Source organism: Tarenaya hassleriana, unplaced genomic scaffold (genome assembly GCF_000463585.1).
Source record: "Tarenaya hassleriana unplaced genomic scaffold, ASM46358v1 Cleome1, whole genome shotgun sequence".
Classification (NCBI taxonomy): Eukaryota; Viridiplantae; Streptophyta; class Magnoliopsida; order Brassicales; family Cleomaceae; genus Tarenaya; species Tarenaya hassleriana.
Window position 1 is genome coordinate 4,248,188 of NW_010960187.1, and position 22,238 is coordinate 4,270,425.

General features: G+C 39.3%; 5 protein-coding genes across 7 annotated transcripts; 4 read left to right on the forward strand and 1 right to left on the reverse strand.

Moving 5' to 3' along the window:
- Nucleotides 1-391: 391 nt before the first annotated feature.
- LOC104810225 (DNA topoisomerase 2-binding protein 1-like) lies at nucleotides 392-6,916 on the forward strand. Of its 2 annotated transcripts, none has more exons than XM_010536421.1 (17): nucleotides 392-753; nucleotides 847-889; nucleotides 1,268-1,389; nucleotides 1,602-1,709; nucleotides 1,796-1,940; nucleotides 2,014-2,105; nucleotides 2,362-2,455; nucleotides 2,573-3,050; nucleotides 3,181-3,323; nucleotides 3,469-3,833; nucleotides 3,946-4,113; nucleotides 4,347-4,637; nucleotides 4,735-5,145; nucleotides 5,245-5,286; nucleotides 5,374-5,459; nucleotides 5,845-5,935; nucleotides 6,423-6,916. In XM_010536421.1, exons 1-17 carry the CDS (start codon nucleotides 574-576, stop codon nucleotides 6,498-6,500), a joined length of 2,937 nt encoding a protein of 978 aa, XP_010534723.1. In that variant the 5' UTR covers nucleotides 392-573; the 3' UTR covers nucleotides 6,501-6,916. The 2 variants fall into 2 exon arrangements, with proteins under 2 accessions (XP_010534723.1, XP_010534727.1); XM_010536425.1 differs by having other exon boundaries at nucleotides 3,502-3,833.
- Nucleotides 6,917-7,262: 346 nt separating this feature from the next.
- On the forward strand, nucleotides 7,263-12,164 carry LOC104810241 (NAD kinase 2, chloroplastic-like). Of its 2 annotated transcripts, none has more exons than XM_010536438.2 (8): nucleotides 7,263-7,664; nucleotides 8,344-10,176; nucleotides 10,304-10,425; nucleotides 10,515-10,656; nucleotides 10,728-10,952; nucleotides 11,077-11,151; nucleotides 11,324-11,425; nucleotides 11,783-12,164. In XM_010536438.2, the coding sequence occupies exons 1-8, from the start codon at nucleotides 7,428-7,430 to the stop codon at nucleotides 11,984-11,986; spliced, it is 2,940 nt and encodes a 979-aa protein (XP_010534740.1). In that variant the 5' UTR covers nucleotides 7,263-7,427; the 3' UTR covers nucleotides 11,987-12,164. The 2 variants fall into 2 exon arrangements, with proteins under 2 accessions (XP_010534740.1, XP_010534748.1); XM_010536446.2 differs by lacking the exon at nucleotides 7,263-7,664 and adding an exon at nucleotides 7,707-7,801.
- Nucleotides 12,165-12,263: 99 nt separating this feature from the next.
- Nucleotides 12,264-14,644, reverse strand: LOC104810235 (pentatricopeptide repeat-containing protein At1g77360, mitochondrial-like). Its single transcript, XM_010536430.2, has 2 exons — nucleotides 14,450-14,644; nucleotides 12,264-14,101 (listed from the first exon to the last, which is right to left on the reverse strand). The coding sequence occupies exon 2, from the start codon at nucleotides 14,068-14,070 to the stop codon at nucleotides 12,625-12,627; it is 1,446 nt and encodes a 481-aa protein (XP_010534732.1). The 5' UTR covers nucleotides 14,071-14,101; nucleotides 14,450-14,644; the 3' UTR covers nucleotides 12,264-12,624.
- A 305-nt stretch (nucleotides 14,645-14,949) lies between these two features.
- Nucleotides 14,950-18,562, forward strand: LOC104810253 (auxilin-related protein 1-like). Its single transcript, XM_010536453.2, has 9 exons — nucleotides 14,950-15,869; nucleotides 16,087-16,295; nucleotides 16,380-16,588; nucleotides 16,685-16,802; nucleotides 16,885-16,982; nucleotides 17,340-17,405; nucleotides 17,595-17,684; nucleotides 17,776-17,952; nucleotides 18,231-18,562. Exons 1-9 carry the CDS (start codon nucleotides 15,202-15,204, stop codon nucleotides 18,267-18,269), a joined length of 1,674 nt encoding a protein of 557 aa, XP_010534755.1. The 5' UTR covers nucleotides 14,950-15,201; the 3' UTR covers nucleotides 18,270-18,562.
- A 498-nt stretch (nucleotides 18,563-19,060) lies between these two features.
- Nucleotides 19,061-22,219, forward strand: LOC104824778 (probable aquaporin NIP5-1). The gene is made up of 5 exons (XM_010556944.1): nucleotides 19,061-19,285; nucleotides 19,659-19,751; nucleotides 21,015-21,434; nucleotides 21,551-21,612; nucleotides 21,744-22,219. Exons 1-5 carry the CDS (start codon nucleotides 19,061-19,063, stop codon nucleotides 21,937-21,939), a joined length of 996 nt encoding a protein of 331 aa, XP_010555246.1. The 3' UTR covers nucleotides 21,940-22,219.
- Nucleotides 22,220-22,238: the final 19 nt, after the last annotated feature.

Sequence of the window (22,238 nt, forward strand, 5' to 3'; positions counted from 1 at the left end):
TGAAGTCGCAAAAAATATGATAAAAACACCGAATTTATAAAATTTATGTTTTAATAAAATACATAAATTTATTTTTATTTTCCATAAAGTATTAAATTTGTAAATTTGTTTTCAAATTAGAGACGTAAACCGAATTTTCCCTTTTATTTTTTTTAATAAATATATACAAATACATATATATATACACATATACATATATACATATAGCTAGATATATTATATATATACATTAAAGACGTTTTGTTCTATTAAAATTTGAAAATCAGCCGTTGAAGTACGTGATGTCATGCGATCTTATTAGTAGTAAAATAATGACGTCATAAAAGAATAAGCCCTTGAAATATACGTGATGATGAAGCTTCTTACTGGTGATCAATGGCAATTGATTCCCGCTTCTTGATCTTGCACCCATTTGAAACTCTTCTCTTCTATCCCGCCGATTCCCGACGCTTTTTCCACGACTGAGCTCTCCTCTATCCCGAGCTTCGATTCCCGAAAAATTCTTCTGCGCCTTCTAGGGTTTCCACGAATCTTCCAGAAGCTTGGAGCGTGTGTGTAGGTTTCCGGAGGAAGATGACGACGACCCAAATGTTCAATGGCGCGAATGTGTTCATATCGCGGAATCTGGTTCCTCCTGAGGTTTTCGATACACTTCTCGACGCTCTCAAGTTTAATGGGGCCGAGATTTTCCTCTGTTGCGACCCTTCCCGCAACGGTCCCGACGATTTTCACGTCATCGCTTCTCCTGATCACGTCGGCACTTTCTCCTTAGCTTCAATTTGCTTCTAGTTCTGGGAATTCTGCACCCATTTTTCTCGAATCACATGAAACTTCTGGGTTTTGCAGGAGAAATTCGAGGATCTTAGAGCAAAGGGCTGTAATTTAATAGGTGAAATTTGTCGATATCTCTCTGAATTTATTTTGGTATTGAATAAACATCAATTGGGTCCTCTGTTATTACGTTACTGCGGAGAGTTACTTCAGTACTGATAGAATTAAGCCTGGTGATCGGAGTTTGCTGATGCGTGTCGAGCTCTTCTGTCTCTTTTTGGGGTTCCATAGCTTAAGTTGAGATTTTGATTGATCTATTTGGTTCTTTATAGTGGAATTAATTTGTATTTAGATATGGAAACAAATTACTCTCTTTTCTGTCTACTCGCAACTCTCTGGTTCATGATTTGCATATAAAGATTATACGAAATAATCTGACTTTGTTGAGTTTTTCCAATGAGGTTCTGAAACAATTGTTGTGTTTATTGTTGGGCAGGTCCCCAGTGTGTACTATCCTGTGCAAAAGAGAATAGGCCGTTGCCCACAGGGGGATTCACTTGTTGCCTAGCGATGGATGGTTTAAAAGTTCTTGCTTCTGGTTTTCAAATGGATGAGAAGGTACTTTGGTTCTTCTTGCTTCGTTCTTTCTTTTCATTCTATTTGCTAAATTTCTCTTGTACATTTTCGAAGCATATGACTATTAAAATTGAAATGCTTAGCGCAGCATATCTTGGCACAGAAAATTAAGTTACATTTGTTGGGCAGGATGCATCTTCCACATTGCACTGATGGGACTATTCTGTTACCTGGTTGTTTTCAACTATTTTCAGGTCAAGATTGGCAAGTTGGTCACAGCCATGGGAGGCGTTTTGCTTGGGAAAGCATCTTCAGATGTCAACTTTGTTGTTGTGAAGAATGTCTTGGCTGCCAAGTATAAGGTCTCTTGCTCATAGACTGTTGGAACAGTGCCTGCTTATTTCATTGCGACAGCTGGATGATTTTGTGTGTTTCTTTCATCATGCAGTGGGCTCTGAATATTCAGAAGAAACCAGTTGTTGCGCTAAATTGGTTACATCAGTGTTGGAATGAGCACCGCGTAGTTCCCCAGGAACCGTTCAGAGTTCCTCCTTTTTCTGGATTGACAATTTGTGTTACAAGAATTCCAGCTGGTTAGAGAATAGGCTTTTTGTTCTCATGCTATCGAGGTTCATTGTTGGTTGCTAATCAGTGCTTTACCACCAGATGAGCGTAAGGAGATTGAGAAACTCATTTCACAAAACGGAGGGAAGTATTCTGCTGAATTGACCAAGAGCTGTACACATTTGATTGCTGATATATCCTTTTAATTGTCATTTTGATGAGTCACATGCTGATTTTCAGATTATATTTAGTCGTACTGACGAATATCATTTTTCTTAAATGCTGGAAGTTGTCAATATTTCATTTCCGGGTTCTCTAAAGTCAAAACCATATGCAACTCTGACTATTATCTGATTGAGATCAGGTGTCCTGGAAATTCTTTTAAGCCTCACAAGCCCTAAAATATGGATCTTTGGACTTACTTAATTTGTCTCCTTGACAATTGGCTACACTGCTGAAGGTGACAAATATAAAGTTGCCCGGAAATGGGGCCACATTCATACTGTAACTCGGAAATGGTTTGATCAATCCATTGCTAGAAAAGGTGATATCCAATGATTTCTGTATCCTCTGCGTTCTTTTTTAGCAACTTTCAGCATATTGGTTCTGGATTAAGTTAAAAAATTGCCTCTCATACTGTGTTGTCATTCTGTTATTGCAGTGTGCCTCAATGAGGAGTCATATCCTGTTCACAACAGTTCATCATCCTTGATGAAGCGTACAAGAGCCTTAGAGAGCCATAATTGTCAAGAAAAGGTTGTCAGTTGTGCAGTACCGACATCTTCTGCTGCTGCAGAATCAGATGTCCCTGCTGCGTCGCAGACTAGAGACTCAGATCTAGAAGCTTCTGTCTCACAGAATGCCTATTCCTCATCTATGAATACTTCAGCCTTTGCTAAAGGAGATATTGTTGGCCCAACTACAGAGGCTCAAGAGAACAATGTCGATGGTTGCGATGCCAAGGACTCAGAGTCCGAAGGCAATGACCTGTACTTGTCGGAGTGTAGAATTTTTCTACTTGGTTTTGGTGCTTGTGAAATGCGTCGACTAGTTAACATGGTCCGCACAGGTGGGGGGTCGCGGTATATGCTGCTTAATGATAAACTGACACACATTGTTGTTGGAACTCCATCCGAGAGGTAAGTCCTGGTGTTGTTTTTGCATTGTCTTTCTATTTTTCTTGTTTTCCTAATTGGATTCTGCTTGGTAGATCTATATAAGCATATTCAGGTTAATCTTACGATCTCTGCATGTACTTCCTGTATTTAGTGAAAAAAGGCAAGCAAGAAGTGTTGCAGCTTCAGGCGTCATTCAAGTGGTCACAACCAGTTGGCTTGAGGATTGTGATCGTGGGCGAAAAGAAATTCTTGTCTATCAAAAGTATACTGCTCACAACTTGATACTTCCAAGAGGTTTGCAGTTATCTCATTGTGTATGCTAATAATTTGTTGGTTATTTTGGACTATGTCATCTGTTTGAGAAGCGTGGGACTCGCACCATTGCATCATATTCAGCTTCTCCAACCCACTAGTCTTTTTTTTTTCCTTTGTTGCATAGATTCTGTATGCTCGACCAAAGGATCTCTTGCAGGGTTGGCTGATATGGATCAGGGTAAAACTTCTCTTCACCAAAGCACGCCATTTGACCTCTCTTCAAGGAGTATCAATGGTTCACCTGGAACAGCGTTGTTTGGAAAGAATATAGAAGACAAGGTAGAGTTTTCTAGGAAAGAAGAGATCCATGTGGAAGCAAAGATGGCGTCATCCAAGCAAAATGAACCTCTTCCTTTTCTTGCAAATGGAAAAAGTAAAGAACAAAAGAGAACACATTGCAACTCCAGTGGTCAGGACAAGCAAGGAAGGAAATCATCAGTATTTAAGGGGAAAACGTTTTGTTTCTCACATTCTTTCCCTGAAGATAGGGTATGCACCTATGACAGGGATGTGTTCCCTTGATGTTTCGATATGTTCTGTCTATAACAGAGCGCCTCTTGGGTCTGTTTATTTATTTTTTTCAACTTGAATTTATTTGCAGAGAGCTGAAATCGTTGAATGGGTGAATTTAGGAGGGGGAGAGGTGGTAAATGATCCTTCTAAACATACTGTGCATTGTACTATTGAGTGTCATGGAGTGGTCTGTAGGACTGCTGGGACCAGCCAAACTACTTATGTCTCAAGTCATTGGGTCAGGTCTTGTTTAGAGGTAATACAAATTTTTTCGGTGGCAATCTATCATTTATCAGGTATTCCATTGATTATGAAATGCTCTATACATGAAGCGAACAGATAATTCTGCTATACCATCATTCATCTAAGCATTTTGTTACTGTTTTGCTCTATAACAATTGTCTTCTGTGGTTGATTTGATCTGTTTTTATCAAACTTTTGTTGATATGTGTGTTTTAAATTCTTATCCAGTGCTTCATTGTGGTGTAGGATGGCTGTTTGCTTGATGTTGGTAGTCACATCCTCTATTCCCCTCTACCCTGTCAGACTCCTTTCCCTGGATTCCAAAGTTTTCGACTTTGTGTTTCTCAATATGAAGAAAAAGAGAGATTACTCCTGAGAAATTTGTGCTTTGTTCTTGGAGCAAAATTTGTGGAAAAACTGACCAGGAAAGTCACTCATTTGCTATGCAAATTTGACGATGGACCAAAGTATGAAGCAGCTTGCAAGTGGGGCATAGTTTCAGTAACATCAGACTGGGTTTATGAATGTGTTAGACGGGTGGGTCTTCAGTACCTCTATGCCTTTGATGTAGATTCTTTGACATTGAGATGTGAGATTGAACAAGCATTTTCTTTTTCTCTTTGCTTTTCTGCAGAATCAAGTTGTTGGTCCAGATAACTTCCAGCCAAAGCAAATGACCACTCAAGACCGAGAAGCTGGGTGTTGCTTGGCAAGTCAATTTCCCGCACAATCTATACCAATGACCTCGAGGGACAATGGATTACTATTTGTAAGTAAATCTGAAGATGGTAAGGATGCTAATGGCTGCGTTAAAGGTGAAGTGAACAACAGACTTGGAGATATTGGATGGAAATTTCAGTCTAAGAAGGTGAGGCTGTCAGAAGATGGAAAATGTCATGTGCTTCCTAAGGGACAACACCCGAGCCATAATGATTGTGCTTTGAATTCTGAAGAGGATAATGCGTCAGGAAATTATATAGAACCTGGTCGTACAGTTCCAGATGTGGCTGCTGCTATTGAGGATCTGTTGGAGCAGACAAGTAAAGTGAGTACTATCACCTTCTTTCCAATTTGTTTAGATCAATATTTTGTCTCGTTCATCTTTCTTTCCCCCCATTTACCTCTGTTTTTTTTTTTTGTTTAGATTCAAGGTCAGAATTCTCCTGGGAGTTTTTCCGATAAGACTGTATCCTTGTTCCGTTCTTGGCTTTCTATTCTTTTTCCTTTGAGTTATTGGTTTTTTGAATAGTTTAGATCCTTGACGGCAAACCAGCTTTTTCCATCTAATTCTTCGGGCAACGAACAATCCAACACTGGGATTCATTCCGTCACTGGTCTTTCAAGACACTGGTTAAACAGGTAAATTTCTTTTTCATTGATTTTCCCTCTGCTCATCAATGTGGTCATGTCTATCTTATGAGATGCCTTTGCACGTTTGGAAAGGTATTTCTAGTATTATTCTCTAATGCATGCATTGTAATCCAATTAATACAATGTGTTGAAGTATGTAAATCATAAACCCTGAAAAGAGTCTTGTTTCGACTCCCATGTGTAGCCATGTACTTAATATTTATGCTCCATACTTTCAGCACAATCACTGAAATGGTAAAACATCGCCTATTAATCTTTTACAAACAGAATGTCAGCAGATTGATGTTGTACAAGACCCAAGCATAGGCTATGGTGACTGAACCACAATGTTTTTGTTTCAGTATTAAGGGCTAATGTTGATGTATGGTTCTAGGGTTCCGAAGGACGATGAAGGACACAGTCCTTCAGGTGATGAAACTACGGCCACTTATGTCAACTTTAGTGAGACGCAAACAGAATCTCAGGTCATTGCTCTTACTCTCTGGAAATTCCTTCTGTTGTTTCCATGATTGAAAGCGTTCATGTCTGTTGTTAGTTGGGTTTCTGAATCTGTCAGTTCTAAATTTAAAGCTAAAACCCATCAAAACCTTTCAAAATACCCTTGAATCACTTGTTGCACATACATGAATCCGGTTATCCTTGCTTTTTGCGAGCTAATTATAGTGTCATATGTGGGTTTCTGTTAGTTTTCCTCATGTTTTAGTGGCCTAGTAGTCCTTTTTATCTCTTTTCACTACTCAAGTCATTGTTCCCGAAGAAGAGAACGTATTCTTGATTAAGCATTGAGTTTGTGCTTTGATATCAAAGGCAAGAAAGGATTAGGGCTCTTACTCTCAGATGTAAGAAGAGTTTTACAGAAACATCAGTATTTGAGAAGAGTTTTACATCATATACCGGCAATTTTCACCTGCCATTACACTGATAATGCTTTTAAACCATATAAAATGGCAGGTTGTCGGTTACGAGGAAGATCTTTCAGGAAGGCAGATGCTTATCGACAGAGTTAGAACCCGAAGTAGCTTAGGTTGAAGGCGATTAGGGTTATATAAACCATGTCTTTAAAGACAGAAGAGAGAATGAAAACGAAATTCCAATCCATTACAGCAGCAGAGATGCACAGAGATTTGCGGCTGTAGATCCAATCCATTGTAACTAACAACAAGAGGGACCTATCAGAAAGGACAAGACCATCAAAGTGCTCATTCATCTGCCCAAATATAAATGTACGTACAGTAACCTATACTTCTCCACCATTTGATGAGCCTCTCTTGAATCTGTTTATACTCATTGGAACTCCCCCTAGGGAGGCCACGTTGCATAAATATCCTCACATTATTATACATTTAGTCATGACTCATTAGAATATATATCACATTTAGTCTGGTTTAGTTCGGTTTAATGGACATGTTGTACATTCAAATTTTACGATTTTATGATTATTTTTGTATAGGTTTTATAATATTTCTCTTAACTTTTTAATAACAAAAATATTTCTAATAATTATTAAAATTACAAAATTATCTGTACCATTTTTTACAAATATCTATTTTTTTAATCCAAATTCAAATACCTAAAATGTGTGGATATAAAATCGAATTTAAATTTGAAGTACAGATTTGAGGGATATTTTTGAAGGGAGGATAAAGATAAAATAAATACAACTTGGAAGGTATAGGAGGCGTAACGCATGCTCCCAGCAAGGTTGTGATTTGGCGCGTGGATTCCACCTTCCAGGCAATGTATGCAACAGCGGAACATCACATCATAAAGCCAAATCAGACAACTCATCCAATTCGATACTGTTTGTTTTTCTACCTTTGCCATGAAGCCGAAACCAGAGCCACTGAAATTCAGAAAAAATCCAAATTTTATCAGAAGATATCGGCTTTATCCTCAATAACGTTCTGGGCTTCTTTTTTTTTGTTGTTATCGCGGACATTATTTTTTTTTTCCCTTATGGTGGCATGTCTCTGCCTCTGCCACGTCCCTCTCTCCGACATGAGTTGTTTGTCTCCGGCCACCGGAACTTCTTCCCGCCTCTTCTGCTCCTTCGATTTGTCTTTGGAGAGACGATCACTCCGATTCGGATTCTGGTTGCAGAGAAATGGGGTCTCGTTTAGACGAAGCCTGAGATTTGTAAGCAGGGCGGAGCTGTCGAAGTCGTTTTCTCCTGATCTGGGTTTGGATTCTCAGGTGACTTGCTTTTTCCTGCATCTCTCGTTTTTCCTTTGTTTGAAGTGTTCGTCGATGTCTGTCTTTGCTTCCATCATGTTCGATGAAATGCCTGGCAGAGAACTGAGAGAGGAAGAGAGTGACTTGTTAGCGAAGAGGTTCGTGTTTGCAATGCTTCCTTTTGCTTGCTGGTCTTAGTTTCTTGTTTTCTTTGAAAAATCAAATTTTTTTTTTTCGGGAAGAGACGATATTGATCTTCTTCTGCAGAGCTTGGCTCTAAATGTTGAAGATCCTTACATTATTCTTAAAATTCGATTACTTGAGCAAACCACTTGCTTATGGAAGTTGCTTCATTTTACATGCTTCGCATAATTAATTTTGTTTTTATTTAATAATGATGTTTCAGATAATTGTTAGTTCAAAGTCCTGGTCGTATTTACAACCTTGTTTAAGGATGGACAGAACTTTATCAGGCAATTACCAGAAACATTATGTTATTACATAAATAAATATCCCAAACAGGGTAATAGTTTCTGTGATCTCTTTCTGGTTTTATGTGATGAAAGTTAGAAGCTCATGTTGGCATCTACTATGTAACATGTGTTCCCTTACAAAATGACAGGGAACTAATTTGTACTCTAGAGTAAGTTTGTTCTAAACCAGTTTGACTTGACTGACCCCATTTACTTGGATCGTGAAGGCTGTGAAATCCCACGATACATCAAACTTGCCTTGGATCGGTCCAGTTCCAGGCGACATTGCTGAAGTTGAGGCTTACTGTAGAATATTTAGAGCAGCTGAAAGGCTACATGGAGCATTGATGGAGACACTTTGCAATCCTTTGACAGGTGAATGTAGAGTTCCATATGAGTTTTCTCCCGAGGAAAAACCGTTATTGGAGGACAAAATCGTGTCAGTGCTTGGATGTTTATTATCGCTTCTGAATAAAGGACGGAAGGAAATTATCTCTGGAAGGTCGTCTTTTATGGATTCATTCAGTGTGGCTGATGTAAGTGTCACGGAGGAACTGCTTCCACCCCTTGCTGTTTTCAGGGGTGAAATGAAACGATGTTGCGAGAGCTTACACATTGCTCTCGAGAATTATTTGATGCCTGATGACGAAAGAAGTGGAACTGTTTGGAGGAAATTACAATGGCTGAAGAATGTCTGCTATGATGCTGGTTTTCCACGTCGGGATAACTATCCTAGCCATACAATTTTCGCGAATTGGGACCCTGTCTACTTTTCAAATACGAAAGAGGATTTTGGTTACCAGGAAACTGAGGTTGCTTTTTGGAGGGGTGGACAGGTAACAGAAGAGGGACTGAAGTGGTTAGTAGAAAAAGGGTATAAAACAATAGTAGACTTGAGAGCTGAAGATGTGAAGGATACATTCTATGAGGCAACCCTCGAAGATGCTATTTCCCGGGGGAAGATTGAATTGGTGAAAATCCCGGTGGAGGTAAGGATGGCACCTTCAGCTCAGCAGGTCGAGCAGTTTGCTTCTCTAGTATCAGATTGCAGCAAAAGGCCGATATACCTTCACAGTAAGGAAGGGGTTTGGAGAACTTCTGCTATGGTATCCAGGTGGAAACAATACATGACACGTTCGATGAACAAGGAAACTCCGGTTTTGGAAGAGACAAAGCGACGGGAGGTTTCTGAAACTAAGCCTGGGTCGAAAGCAGTATATCGCACGCATGTTCCTCAAAAACTTGCTGATGATGTCTCTGGTATCACTGAATTTGATAGTAGTTCTGTTTCGAAGGAAAGCAATGAATCAAAAGAGAGAAGCAACGAAGGACAGACATCTGTATCAGAATTTAGTATGGTGGCTGATCCTCTTAAATCTCAAGTTCCACCACTCAATGTTTTCTCAAGAAAGGAAATGTCTGCGTTCTTGAAGAACAAAGGCATTGCACCTGCTGCTTATCTTAATAATCAATACAGAACACTGGGAACAGTATCATCTTCGCAATTTTCATATGTTAGGACGACGGAGAGAAATCAGATGATTGATAAAGACGCTCTGAAGGATTTCTCAGAGACAGGAAACTCCAATGGGTCCCTTCTATCCTTAGGATCACAGGGTTCAGATTTTGGCAATGGAACATTTTCAAATGGAGACGTTCATGCTTCTAGTATCACCAATAAAAGTGTATATGTTGACCGGGGAAATGGTTTTTCTGGTGAGCCTACTGCTATATCTCCCAATGTGGCTAAACCTGTAAGAAAGTCTCATAAAAGCAGTGGTGCTTCTCCTTTGGATTCCAGTGATGACGAAATTGGATCTATTGAGGGGAATATGTGTGCTTCTGCTACTGGTGTAGTGAGGGTGCAATCTAGAAAAAAGGCAGAGATGTTCTTAGTTCGAACCGATGGGTTTTCTTGTACAAGGGAAAAGGTGACAGAATCATCCCTAGCCTTCACTCACCCAAGTACTCAACAGCAGATGCTTCTATGGAAATCTACACCAAAAACTGTTTTACTGCTGAAGAAGCTTGGGCAAGAACTCATGGAGGAAGCTAAAGAGGTGACCCTCGAATTATATTGTTTTTCAAATTACAAAGATTTTGTCTCTGTGTTTTGCATTTAAGATGCCTGGAATTCTTCTTGAAGCCCATGAAAAAAGTTGTTTCTTGTTTCAAAACTGGTTTCAGGCTGCATCTTTCTTGTATTACCAAGAGAAAATGAATGTACTGGTTGAACCTGAGGTGCATGACGTATTTGCGAGGATTCCAGGATTTGGATTTGTCCAGACCTTTTACATTCAAGACACAAGGTGTGAGAAGTATTCCTAGAAACATCAGCTAGAATAATCACCTTTGGCTCAATTATAATCATTTTTTTTTTATAATTTTCTGATTGCAGTGATCTCCATGAAAGAGTTGATTTTGTTGCATGCTTAGGAGGAGATGGGGTGATACTGCATGCGTCAAATTTGTTTAAGGGGGCCGTTCCTCCTGTAGTTTCATTCAATCTAGGCTCTCTTGGATTTCTCACTTCCCATACTGTAAGAAGGCTCGAGCTTTTTTTCTCTCCTCAAACTTATTTATAGCCTTCTCACTTCCTTTTTCAATTCAGTTTGAGAACTTCAGGCAAGATCTCAGAAGGGTCATCCATGGAAATAACATGTTGGATGGAGTTTATATAACTCTTAGGTTGCGTCTTCGTTGTGAAATCTATCGTAATGGCAAAGCAATGCCTGGTAAAGTGTTTGATGTCCTGAATGAGATCGTTGTTGATCGAGGATCAAACCCATACCTTTCAAAGATCGAGTGCTATGAGCATGACCGTCTCATCACCAAGGTTTGTATCGGGTGAATTTATTTCATAAGTGATATACTCTATGTGGTTGAATATCTTGTTTAACGGAACAATTTCCCAACATGAATCACTGATATGTATCTGATACGTCCAAATACTTGTTTAGGTGCAAGGTGATGGAGTCATAGTTGCCACACCTACGGGAAGTACTGCATACTCTACAGCTGCAGGAGGTTCCATGGTGAGGTTTCCATTGAGAATTACTTCCAACTCTGTTTCAAAGGAGAAGTAATCTCCATCTGATATATCAATGGCATATTGCAGAACTATATTGCTGCTTATTGTAGAATTTGCGTTGTAAGAACAGTTTTCTATTTGAGACATGTAACATTCAACACAATCTGAAATTGCAGGTGCATCCGAACGTTCCTTGCATGTTGTTCACTCCGATCTGCCCGCACTCCCTTTCTTTCAGACCTGTTATACTTCCGGATTCTGCAAGACTTGAATTAAAGGTAAAACCGTAAATCAGCTTCAACTTGAAATACTTGTTTAATCTGCATATAATGATATAACTATAAAGCTCTAGCACACATGGATAACTGTGAAACTCAATGACCTGTTAACTCGGAACCTCTTCTAGTTCATGAGTGGAAACCACAAAAGAGATAAATAGAATCAGAGTATTATTTCATCTGGGTTTGCTTGAATTCTCCTAGTTCATGAGTTGAAAACAGGAATCATGAGATTGACTGTGGTCTTGGCAAACCTGATTTCTTATGCCTTGTCTTCTGGGTCCATTTGAATTCTTTAGGGATTGACATTTTTACTGCTCACGTTCTGTTACTCACCAAAACATAAACAAAAAACAGATTCCCGAGGATGCTCGAAGCAATGCATGGGTTTCATTTGATGGAAAGAGAAGGCAACAGCTCTCTAGGGGAGACTCGGTGAGAATATATATGAGTGAGCATCCACTCCCAACCGTCAACAAGTCTGATCAGACCGGTGATTGGTTTAGAAGCTTAATCCGTTGCTTAAACTGGAACGAACGGCTTGATCAGAAGGCCCTCTGAGTAACGGACACAAACAGGTCTATCTGCATAATCTTTCCCTCTCACTGTACAGATTGAAAAACTCACAAGAAAGAAATAAAAAGGAATATACAGTAGTGTCAGTATATCTGATGATCAAAGAATGTATACTGTACGATACTTTACACCAACTGATAAAAAACCCTACAGTTGAAACTTTTGTTCCGAGTGTCTTCTTGGGTTTTGATTCATTTAGCTTTTTCAGTTGCATCTGGTCTCCATTGAAAGAAGAAACTCTGTTTCTGAGACCAGAACATTATAGAAACCTGCATTGCATTTGCACACACTTACATAGTATTATGTTGCATGCACATGAAGTATGCGTCTTTGCTTCTCTATTTATGTGCTTTCAGAGGAAAGAACTCCGCCTCTTACGCATTATCTAACTTACATTAACTCCTGACTCTTTGTACAGGACAGATCAATAGCAAATTCTGAAAAGAGAACTTGTATGATTGATATGAAAATTTGTTATAAAAAACCGAAAGATGATTTTGTAAAAGTTGTACAGACTGAGGATTTTAAGAATGGAACACTTCACATTACACAAACATGGCCAAAGAGGCAAGGAGAGACATTTAAAAGCTGTCCTAATTTTTGCTATTAACACAAAAGGTTTTTCAATCACAGAGAGGTTCCTTGAGCAGTAGGTTCATCTTTTCATTAAGAAAATTGAGCACATCTTCTCTACCTTCTTTGATGAGCAGTTGCCTTATTCTTCCGAACGTCCCACCCGAAGGTCTTATACCCATTTCGATCATCTCTTCCAACAAAACACAAGCTTTCCTGGTGTTACCCTCTTCACAAAAGCCGTTTATAAGAACAGAGAAAGTGTGCATACTCGGGAAAACGCCTTTCGTTCTCATGTACTTCCACACCTTACTCGCCATCCCCATCTCCTTCTGCTCGCAGAACATCTTTATCATCATCGTGTAAGTGTCTGTATCAGGCTCACACAGTTTGATCATCTTTTGGAAAACGCCTTTTACTTCTTCTGTATCCCCGATACCCATTAGATGGCTTAGAATGATGTTACAAGTCTTGGAATTTGGTGACACACCTTTTCTTTCCATCTCGTTCATAACCCTGTAAACATTCTTCATCCTGTTAGCTTTGCAAAAGGCACCAATCAAGGCATTATACATCGGTACATCAGCTTTGATTCCACTTCTTTCCATTTCGAGAAACGTATCAACAGCATCTTCAAGCCGGTGCTCAGTTCCATAAGTATGGACAAGAACACTATATATAAAGGAATTTGGCTCACATTTGCTTCGATCCATTCCTCTTACAATGCCAAGGGCTTCATCCACTCTACCAGCCTTGCAAAGAACATCAACCATTATACTATACGTCACTATATCTGGGTCACAACCCGTATCAATCATCTCTCGGAAAACCTCTCTTGCCTTCGGTAGATTCGGAGCTTTCCCCCATCCTTCAATCAATATGCTATAAGTTTTGGAGTCTGGAGTAAACCTATCCCTCATTTTGTCGAATATCTCCTGAGCTTTCCTCACGTTCTTGGATTTACACAAAGCACTCAGTAACCCATTGAATGCCACAAGATTCGGAGGCACATCATACTTCTCCATTACGTTGAACGCGTAAATCGCCTCGTCCAATTTCTGTGCTCTGGCATACTTCCTCATGATGATACAAAAAGTCTCGACATTTAGCATCATTTTTTTTCTCATGGAGTTCACGAGGTCCCACATGATCTTATACTGCCTAATCTTGGCAGTAGACTCGATCATCATGTGGTAGGACCTAACACTATGCTCGTAACTCCGTTGCTTCTCGGCCCACTGGAAGAATCTGTATGCCAACAAACCAGCATTCCTGAATCTCTGCAGAACAGTCTCGACTACTTCAGGCGAAACCCTAAGACCGATTTGATCCAAAGCCGTGTCAAGAACAGCTGGTGGAGAGGACATCATCACTTTACATATGCTCTTTGCCATATCCGAAACATCTCTCTTTGGTTCACCGGAAGTATACAGCTTCACTGACAGAACATTTTTACAACATGATCTGGATTGATGGCTGAGAATTCTGATCATCATCCAGAACCAATCAATGAATGCAACAACAGAGCTAAAACCCAAACACCAAAAACATTGAAATGAAAATTAGAAAACTGGTAGAAAATGACCCAGTACGTCAATCACCAAGCTAACAACTTTAACGAGAAGTACACCATAGCCAGCATCTGCAAGTGTCTCTCTTTCACAAAAATAAGAATAAAGGCAAACCCAGAAAGAAAGAAAAAAGTTCAACATTCAATCGTCTCGAAGAAATCCTTCATTGAGGCATATCATCGAACATATTCTGAACATTACACAGTGTCACATAACAATAATCACTACATCCAAATATACACGTATATATACGTTCATGTACGCCACAATGAGCATTACAAAGGAAAAAAGCTATGGATATTACCTGAATCGATTACGGATGTACGTTCTTAGGAATGGGACTACCAGCGACGAACGACGGAGATGGAGAATGATGGACGACGAAAACGCAGCGTTTTGTAAAATGTGTGACAAATGGGCCTGGGCCCATTTATAAAGCCCACCCAATAAACGAAAAGCTAATCAAACATTGGACAGATTTCATGAATGGGATCGAATAATTGGGAATTATTTCCAAGTTGACAAATTTGAAAATAAAGCTACAAATGATATATATAGGGTTATAATTATGTTAGTCATCGAACATCTTCTTCGTGTAACAAATTAATTTAAAAAGAATAACGAAGATCGATTTATATAAATAAAAAAGACCAAAAAGGAGATTTAAAGGCAAGACATCTGTCGTGGCCTACACACCATGACTGTGTGTGGGTCCAAAACCTTGAAGTCGTCGTGTCCTCACCGTCGAAGTCTCTCTTTTAAATAAATAAATACATAAATATATCGGAAAATTTTTGAGGAATTGAGACGGAAATTTTCCCCACTCTAAATTCTCGGGAAAATTTTGCCATTACGATCTTTGTCTCTTCTCTCTCTCTCTCTCTCTCTCTCTCGCAATTAACGCCAATACCAGGAGAAGAACTTCGATCCCCTTTCTCGTGGTATTTCACTTTGGATCTTGGGTTTTCCCCGGATCGATCTGATAGGGGGCTTTTTTTTCACGGTAGGTGGATTCTTTAGGGATTCGTTTGTTTGTTTGATCGATCGGCAGCTGAGATGGACGAGTTCGGTGTTCTTACGGAGCGTTATGGGCTAAAGCCTCAGGGAAAATCCGCACCGATGTCTTCGTCGAAGCGATCGGTGAATCCTAACAATGCTCAGAGCTGGCATTTTGGTTCAAGCGCGGGTGTAGATGCTAAACCTACCTCGTACGCTTCTGATAGATCTTGGAACACGGGATCTGGTGATAGGTCGTTGTTTGACGGCGACGACATTTTCTTTAAATCGAGTTCCATTGATAGGAAAGGCATGGATTCTGGTGGGTTTGACGACTTAGGGTATTTTGGTGGTTTGAACAAGTTGTCATCCAATAAATCGGGTAATAGTGAGTCGTCTTTCGGTGGTGATGGCTTGATGTTTTCCAATCTGGGGAATTTGGGAACGAAAACCACCTCTTCAATGGATAGTTATGATGTAGATGATATATTTGGTGGTATGACGAGGTCCAAGAGCTCCCCTACCGTTGATAGTGATGATGTATTTGGATCATTCTCTTCGTCGGCGAAGCAAAATGGCTCTGTCGATGATTTGTTGGGTGATTTTAGCCAATTTGGTACCAAATCAAAGAGCTGGAACCAGAACAGTTCAAGTGACGTGGGGAAGAATGCAGCCGATTTTGATGAATTGATCCCTGGTTTCGGTGGAAATGCTCAATCAAGTAGTGGGTATGCTATTAATTTGTTATACATTGTGTGATTCGCCTTTTTTGTCGATTATTGGTGCAAATCTTTGTTGAACTTGATTATATTCTGTAACATATTGGGAAATGGTGTATGAGATTGTGAGATAACCTTTCGAAAAAGCATAGGCTTTGAAGATATTGTCGTGGGATTTCCCTTGGCGGTTGATATGTTTTGCTTTTTACTGATTTTTTTCCATCAGGACTGCTAAATCAACTTCTTCTGTAGACGACCCTTTTGTTGTTCTTGAATCGAGTTCAGCTTCGGGGCATTCTTCTTCGGGTGTGTTTGTGGATCCACTGGAAGAGTTTGCGAATTCCTTCAGTTCTAAGGGGACAAAGCCTTCAAATTCTTCGCAAACTTCAACAAAGCTCAGGCCTCCACCGAAACCAGCACAGAAAGTATATGAAGGTCGTCCTCTTTCTGTTAATCTGGAGTCATCCTGCTTTGCTTTACTTTCTTGTTGGGTGCTGAAGTATTTTCTTTTTGGCACAGTTAAGAGCTCGTCTTCGATAGATGAACTTGAAGAGTTTGCTATGGGTAGAGTGCAACATACTTCCTCGGCTTCCCAAAATGCTAGTAAATATAAAGAAGCTGAAGATGTTGGAACAAAGAAAAAACAAACTAGGGTAGATGACCTTGATTCCTTTTTCAGCTCAGGGTCTCGTTCTAGCAGTGTACCAAAATCTCGGGCAACAACTGAAGTAAGAATTGCCTTTAAATTCTAAATTTCAGTGATAGAAGCTTTTGTGAAATATTTTTCTGTTTCTGTCTTCCTTATTCTTCTTTTTGATGCAAAGACTTTTAGCAAGCCAGCATTTAACGCTACAAAGAAGACATCTAGTGGGGTTCCATCTGGCGTAAAGAAGCCTGTTCCTCCAGCAAATTTGGTGGATGATTTTTCTTCACTTTTTGGAGGTAAATATCGTGGAAACCTAACCATTCCGATTCAATGTTGGCCCATTGCCGACAATTCTACAACATGTTTTCCTCCCACCAGCGGATCCTTTATTTGGAGAATTTGAGGATATTCCGGGGGAAAGCGAAGAAAGACGAAAAGCTAGATGGGATCGTGAACGGAGAACAAAGAACCGTGTGGTATGCTTATGTTTTGGTTTTTCTTTGATTCTCCTTGATCAACCTTATGTTTGTTATCTGAGCAACATACATATGATATGTCTTCTGAGTTGTTATATATATGAATATTAAATCCAGACCTGTGGGAGAGACTTATCTGTAAATTTTTCTTTTGTTCGGAACTCAACACCTCTGTGGCCAAAAGTGTAAAGAAATTCCTTGGAATATCAATATTTGATTATTACTCAACAAATCCGCATATTATAACCAACTTCTAGTTGATAAATATTGCTGTTGGTCATGGAATATCAGCTTTTAATTTGTTGTGTGTTTTAGCATCAGATGGTTATACACTATTCAATGTGATTTTATGTATAGGCACAGGCTGTAGCTGATATGAATCACCGTGATCATCAAACTCAGCTTGAACAAGAAGAAAGGAGTGTAAGTGGCTTGTGGAAATTGATTTTGATTGACATGCTTTTATCTCCTTCCATGAACTCTGGGTTTTGCTATCATTTATAGTCTCTTTGTTCATATGCTCAAATACCCGCTTTTGTTCGCTATTCTCTGTTCACATAGTTAAGGTTATTATGAGACGACTCTAATGTGTAATCTTCGTTTTCACTTCAGAGAATCGCTGAGACCATAGATGCTGAGATAAAACGTTGGGCTGCTGGGAAAGAAGGGAATATGCGTGCATTGTTGTCTTCGTTGCAAATAGTGCGTTCTCACACACATTTTTATCTATTTTTTTATCTCTGTGTTTCTTATTAAGTTGAATGAGTTACCGATTCTATATGTATGATGGCAGGTACTGTGGCCTGAATGTGGTTGGGAAGCAGTTTCTCTTACGGATTTGATCACTTCCACTTCAGTCAAGAAAGTATATAGAAAGGCGACACTTTACGTCCATCCTGATAAAGTTCAACAGAAAGGAGCTACCCTCAAACAGAAGTATATCGCCGAAAAGGTCTTCGACATTCTGAAGGTACTTTCTCATTCGGTGATGTTCATGAACCTCTAGGAGTTTAATTATCATCCCAATTTGACCAGATGAGATTCCATCCCAAGCATCCTGTTTAGCTTTTTCTGAATACCCAACACGGAAAAGATTTTATGAAATAGTTCAACAGCAGCCATGGAGTTAGTTCCAGGAAGAGTTTCTGGTTTTCGTTCCTTGGCTGTTAGAAACTAGGTTCACACCTCGTGTTCATCAATGTTTGCTCGGGGATTTAATCGGCTCGACGATAAAATTTGATTGAGCAGGAAGCTTGGAACAAGTTCAACAAAGAGGAACTCTCTTAAGAGAATCTTAGAGATCAGAGTTGTCCGAACGCATCGTCTTCCACGACGCACACCAACGTCCGAGGATTAGAGACCATGGAAGAGTTCTGAATTGTGTTCTTTGGTGTATCACGATATTGTGCATATGGTTTTTTTTTTTTTTGCTATACAAATGTGCTGCCAGATTCGTTCAATCTTGTCGTTTGTTCTACTATCCATGTTTCCGTGAGGGAATGAATGTTATTGTTGTATATCCAAAAACCCCGTTTCCGGCCAATATTGATGATAGAATAAAATTAGAATCCCAATAGTAAGTCTTTCTGTCACTATGACTGTAATGAATGTGAGATGTGTAAGATAATTCACCAGGAATTTAGAAGGGAAAAAATCCACCAACATTGATGACAGAATGAAATTAAAATTCCAAAATAAGTTCGGTGAAAATAGGGTAGACGATATATATTTAACGAAAGAGATATTGTTAAATAGAAATAAATCAGGTTAAAATTGGAATAGATCCGGGCAAATTTAAACGAAATAATGATGATGACGATGATGATAATAATGAAATTGATAACAAACATTCCCGATGGATGTATTTTATTATGTCTACTATATATAAACATATTAACATGTAACCGGGCAATATATATATATACACACACACGCATATGCATGCATTATCCAAATAATTATCCCAAACTAAAATCGTTACAAGCAAAACACTCAATATTTTCAGTTCCTCTATTTTATTTTATCTTATTAATATATTTTTTTATTAAGAGGGTAATAATTATATAATTAGATCAACCATGAACAAGGTGTGTTTGGTCGGAACCCTGGTTCTTGTCTTCACCATCTGTGTCGGATGTTTGAGTTCAGAAATATGTGGCCGTTCGATTCGATCTCAGCCGTTGGATCTGCACCTCTTCACGGAAAAGTTAACGGCGAGATTGTCAACCGGCGGTGGTTTGTTGATCGAGGTACGGAAAAAGCCGTTCCCAAAGCCACCGGTGACAGGGTCTCCCGACGGTGGCGTAAACCATCAACATCCTCACTAAAACAGTGGCCGGTCTTGTAATAAATTTGAAGCTAAATATCCGTGTTTGCCTTTGGATTTTGGATAATAATAATAATAATAATAATAATAATTTAGATTAAGTTATAGTTATATTAATAAAAAAATCTCAACAGAAGAATGAAAAGAAACATACATAGACATTCATGTTTATACTCTATGGTGATGTTTGTAGCTTGGTTATTTAGATATTTTGTATTTATTTCAACTTTAAGGAGTGGTCGACTACGTCACGAACCGTATGCGTATGCTATAGAATGATCTACGAATTGATTGTGGAATTATAATCGCCTATTCTATAGTTTCTCTTTTCTGTGAAAATCTAATCGTAGTTTATTCTTTCGGTTCAACCATATTTTGTGACAATTAAAAAAATTTCCTGCTTCTCCGATTTCCCCGCTCCTAACGTCTCCCTCACCCGCAAGGTATTTATATTTTTATATTATATGATTCGATCGTTGATTAAACCTACTAATTATGAGTATCTATAACGAATAGATTGATGTTTGAACAAACTAATTCACATTGTTATCATTGCATATATGGGCTACGAGGTTGTTTTCATTTAGATCCAAAAATATTTTCATTTCTATAGATAGTCCGTACGTATGCTATTGGTTATAAATTATAATGGATTATAGTATATGTGTATATATATATATACATGTGTAGTCCGAATTTGGTGACGCTGAACAGCGGGCTTGTACGTCATATGTACATGGGAGAGATATATAAATAATAAAACGACGAGTCAGAGAAACGAAATATCTAAATAATTGAAGTGACTGAAAGAGGGAAATTATTTTATAATATAAATCGCAGGCCCACTTGAACATAACTTAAATGTACACCGACCAAATATATATATTTTTGTGCCTTGGTAACCTAAAAGTGAATAGCTAAAGTTATTTCCTTTTACGACCACGCAATAAAAAAGGTACTTTTTTTTTACATTGATTTTTATGTTACATAAAAATTATATAAATTTTGAGATGAAATGACGAAAACATGATAAGGGTCTCATCGTTGTAAACATCTCTCTATATATGAATCACGGAAGCAGCCGACCCATTGATTTAACGCAATCAACGGTTCCTTCTGTCTGGTTGTCGTCACCTGTAATAATTATATAATCACTAATACATACATACATATTATATATATATATATATATATCGTTGCTATTGGCGATTTCAACGCGTACTAACGATGAAAAAAAACATGAACAACTCATAGCGTTGACGGAGTTTATGATTTCATTATAAAGCATGTTATCTACTCTTTCTGTTATTAGCTCAGCTTCACGAGATACAAGTGCAAGATAAAAGAATGTAGCGACGAAATATTGAATAAACCCTAATGGTTATTCTAATGATTTATAGATGAAAGATACAAATAGGAAATCTGGAATTTGATTTGCCTATCTTGCCTTATTCAACGGTAATTTTGGTTACGAGGTAACATTTCCACCACTTAAAGGTGTCTGTCTTAAGTAGAAAACATTACACAGATTAGAAAATGGTAAATATTATGATAATATTACTCTCTATAATTCATAGAAATTCACTTGCTTCCCAGACAAGAAACCGTTCTTTCGCTTCCTGAATTTCTTCACCATTTTTTCCCGGTTTCTGCTTGAATCCTATGTGTATACTGAAAACTGACCCAAATGAGTTTCCCATCAACAGATCGGCGCAGAATTCGTGGGGACATTCATACTGATATTCGCGGCAACAGCCGGTCCGATCGTGAACCAGAAGTACAATGGTGCAGAAACTCTGATAGGGAATGCGGCTTGTGCAGGACTTGCAGTGATGATCATAATTCTGTCGACTGGCCATATCTCGGGGGCTCACCTCAACCCATCACTCACCATCGCCTTCGCAGCCCTTCGCCATTTCCCCTGGGCCCACGTCCCAGCCTACGTAGCGGCTCAGGTCTCTGCCTCCATCTGCGCCTCCTTTGCCCTAAAGGGCGTGTTCCACCCTTTTATGTCCGGAGGAGTTACTGTCCCTTCCGTCAGTATCGGACAAGCCTTTGCCCTTGAGTTCCTCATCACTTTCAATCTCCTCTTCGTCGTCACTGCTGTTGCCACCGACACTCGTGCCGTACGTATCTCTGTCTTTACCCTCTCTCCGTTGGATTCACAGGGAAAATCTGGGTTTTTGTGTTCGGATTGAGATGAATTCTGGGTTTTAACGAGAAGTGGATTCGGTTTGAGCAGGTCGGAGAACTTGCTGGCATTGCTGTAGGAGCCACGGTCATGCTCAACATTCTTGTCGCTGGGTAAGAGATTGGCTTATTTTGCTCTGTTTTTGTGGGTAGTATGCTTCCTTCTTGGTCTGCTCTGGAAGACTCTATGAACATCTTTATCAGTCAAATTCAGGCATTATATTGCTTTTTTAAAAACTCGACAGACCCTCGAGCGGTGGTTCGATGAACCCGGTGAGAACGCTGGGACCAGCGGTTGCAGCCGGGAACTACAGGGCGCTTTGGATTTATCTGCTGGCTCCAACGCTCGGTGCGGTGGCTGGTGCAGCGGTCTACACCAGTGTCAAGCTCGAGGACACTGAGACCGACCCGCCTCGCCAGGTCAGGAGCTTCCGTCGTTGATCAGACCATCCAGCGAAGACTTCTTCGCAAGTCTTTGCTTTTTTACTGTAAAATATAATGTAATGATATGATATGAAAGCTTTTGGAAGCTTTTGCGTGCGTGTGTGATTGAATAAGAAGCGATGTGACCAAAAGTCCATGCGCTCTGCATCGTGACATCTGATGCAACGACTCTGTTAATGCCGGTTTGTGGTTTTGTCCTTTGTGTGGTTTTGTCCTTTGCTGTCTGCTACTGTGTATTTGTGTTTGTGATTAATAAAAGTTAAAAAAAGTTTGTGTATAGCACTGAATTTTCATAA

What these genes read in the sequence shown, in the direction of transcription:
- LOC104810225 (XM_010536421.1), top strand. Translation starts at nt 574, where the DNA reads ATGACGACGACCCAAATGTTCAATGGCGCGAATGTGTTCATATCGCGG. An exon ending in TCAATCCATTGCTAGAAAAG is followed by an intron (nt 2,456 to 2,572) that starts GTGATATCCAAT and finishes CTGTTATTGCAG; the next exon opens with TGTGCCTCAATGAGGAGTCA. An exon ending in AGACGCAAACAGAATCTCAG is followed by an intron (nt 5,936 to 6,422) that starts GTCATTGCTCTT and finishes ATAAAATGGCAG; the next exon opens with GTTGTCGGTTACGAGGAAGA.
- LOC104810241 (XM_010536438.2), top strand. Translation starts at nt 7,428, where the DNA reads ATGGTGGCATGTCTCTGCCTCTGCCACGTCCCTCTCTCCGACATGAGT. An exon ending in TCATGGAGGAAGCTAAAGAG is followed by an intron (nt 10,177 to 10,303) that starts GTGACCCTCGAA and finishes AACTGGTTTCAG; the next exon opens with GCTGCATCTTTCTTGTATTA. An exon ending in GATTTCTCACTTCCCATACT is followed by an intron (nt 10,657 to 10,727) that starts GTAAGAAGGCTC and finishes TTTTCAATTCAG; the next exon opens with TTTGAGAACTTCAGGCAAGA.
- LOC104810235 (XM_010536430.2), bottom strand. Translation starts at nt 14,070, where the DNA reads ATGATGATCAGAATTCTCAGCCATCAATCCAGATCATGTTGTAAAAAT.
- LOC104810253 (XM_010536453.2), top strand. Translation starts at nt 15,202, where the DNA reads ATGGACGAGTTCGGTGTTCTTACGGAGCGTTATGGGCTAAAGCCTCAG. An exon ending in AGCACAGAAAGTATATGAAG is followed by an intron (nt 16,296 to 16,379) that starts GTCGTCCTCTTT and finishes TTTTTGGCACAG; the next exon opens with TTAAGAGCTCGTCTTCGATA. An exon ending in TTGAACAAGAAGAAAGGAGT is followed by an intron (nt 17,406 to 17,594) that starts GTAAGTGGCTTG and finishes TTTTCACTTCAG; the next exon opens with AGAATCGCTGAGACCATAGA.
- LOC104824778 (XM_010556944.1), top strand. Translation starts at nt 19,061, where the DNA reads ATGAACAAGGTGTGTTTGGTCGGAACCCTGGTTCTTGTCTTCACCATC. An exon ending in CAGGGTCTCCCGACGGTGGC is followed by an intron (nt 19,286 to 19,658) that starts GTAAACCATCAA and finishes ATCTAATCGTAG; the next exon opens with TTTATTCTTTCGGTTCAACC. An exon ending in CTCAACATTCTTGTCGCTGG is followed by an intron (nt 21,613 to 21,743) that starts GTAAGAGATTGG and finishes AAAACTCGACAG; the next exon opens with ACCCTCGAGCGGTGGTTCGA.